The 1,900-nt window shown below is 47.5% G+C and overlaps 1 protein-coding gene across 1 annotated transcript; it reads right to left on the bottom strand.

Annotated features, from left to right (window-relative positions):
* Positions 1-93: 93 nt before the first annotated feature.
* LOC113146730 lies at positions 94-1,296 on the bottom strand. Its single transcript, XM_026334927.1, has 3 exons — positions 1,222-1,296; positions 1,065-1,112; positions 94-918 (listed from the first exon to the last, which is right to left on the bottom strand). Exons 1-3 carry the CDS (start codon positions 1,294-1,296, stop codon positions 94-96), a joined length of 948 nt encoding a protein of 315 aa, XP_026190712.1.
* Positions 1,297-1,900: the final 604 nt, after the last annotated feature.

The following is a 1,900-nucleotide window of genomic DNA, read 5'->3' on the forward strand; positions in this document are numbered from 1 at the left end:
TGGAGCCATCACTTTCAATGTGCACAATAAATTGCTCTTCTGGAAGCGTAGCACGTGCACAAGATGCGTGACATGTGCACCCATCTAATAAGGCTAATACACAAAGACACATTGCTCTCTGATTTCATGAAGCTTTCTTGAAATATATCCTCCCAAGCAGGTACAGACGACTTTACCCCGCTCAGCGTCACAGAATCCAGGCCTGCAATCGTCAGCTCGGCATTCAGCTTTCTCGGGAGTAGTAGTAGTGGTAGTTGTAGTAGTTGTGGTGTTATGACAAGCACCCTCAACTTCTTCCTTGCCATCCAAACATTTGCAGTAAGGCCCATAGGATGTATCAACACATGTCGAATCCTCCGGGCACCTGATCTCGTAGTTCTGGCATGTGCAAGTACCATAAGAATACTTCGGGTTGTAAGCCAAAGAACTCCAGCAGGAGGCCCAGCTGCTAGAGCACCAGTTGCCAGAAGACTGATTCTGCGTCGCCGTTTTACTACAACAAAATCCAGCAGGGCAGTGCAACCCCCCTGGGTAGTCTGCTTCTGATACTCTTCCGCCGCAGGCTTGTCCGTCCTTTGACTGAAAACATGGCTTCATCCTCCTATCAATACTCCCAAACTCTTCCTCGTTCATTTGCAGGAAAGCACTGTTATCGTGCTGATTCAGGGTAATGCCATCCACCGCCAGCCCATCCTGCATGGGGTCTTTAAAAAGGAGTTCGGAGGCGACCGCACTACTGGCGTCCAAACGAGCACTCGTGATTTTATGTTGAGTGATAGAAGCAGCTTGGTATATTGAGTGAGTGCATACAAGTGCCAACCACACAGTAGAAGAGTGCAGAATCCGGAAATACATTGTGTGGAAAGGTAGTGGCGGTGTCTCGGCGGCAGGGGCCTTACTCGCCTGCTCGACAGATGGCTACTCGGGGACTTTACGTCAGCAAGGAAGCAGCTGTTTAGCTGCTTTAGGACAGTGAACGATATAGCTACGGTGTGTCCTTGAAGAGAAAAAAGGAGGGGTAAGTGGCTAGTAAAGTTGGGGTAGCTGGGGGTTATTGCACATACAGACGCGCAAGTTCCACCCGCTCCTGCGGTTTGTGGGAATGGTGACGCCTATAAAATCATGGGATGGTGAACAATAGATGGCATAGAAAGCTTAGCAGCCACAAATATAATGTTATTTGCGCACAAACCAAACTATAAAATGAGGATGTTGAATCGCGAGGCACAATGGCGAGTCAGCGTACATTGCTTCAAGCAAATCACGAGCTCCCGTCAACTGCCCGATAATTGTCATCATTGCGTGAACAAATGTACGAAATGAAACTATTCTAAATCCTTATATTTCACTTGACTGTGAAATCAAGCATTGCCAATTGTTGCTTTACACTGCTGAAGTACCGTATTGGCATCGGGGGAGCAATCTACTCGGTCGCAGATCAAGACTCCAACAACCGTTACTAGAGGGGTGCAGTTACTCCTCCTGGAACAGATGAACTTCAACCATGCCACAAAGCAACAATACCCAGTTATCTTTGGCATAATCATGGGACTAGTCGTCGGTTGCCTCTGTCCCTCCATGTTCATAAGTGACTATGCACTCTGGCTGAACCACGTGAGTAACACTGATACTTGAATGCATCCTCAACTCCGCACAATCTTTTTTTGAATCCAGCCCCCGATTTGTTTTTGGCGGCCAGAATTATCCTTCAAATTGCAGCATTTGGCTATTTACCGGTATTCTTATCCTGTGATATTGGTAAAGCAGGTTGCTTTAGTTACCCCAGTATTGCTGTCTGATGCGGTAGGGCAGTGCCCTAGGAGAGTACGGGACGCTACGGAAATTGCGAGTGTGTGCTTGATTCCCTTAGATGTGTGGTAGGGAAACACAGAGTAGAAAC

Source organism: Cyclospora cayetanensis, unplaced genomic scaffold (genome assembly GCF_002999335.1).
Source record: "Cyclospora cayetanensis isolate NF1_C8 unplaced genomic scaffold, CcayRef3 CcayRef3_contig_537, whole genome shotgun sequence".
In the NCBI taxonomy this organism is placed as follows: domain Eukaryota; phylum Apicomplexa; class Conoidasida; order Eucoccidiorida; family Eimeriidae; genus Cyclospora; species Cyclospora cayetanensis.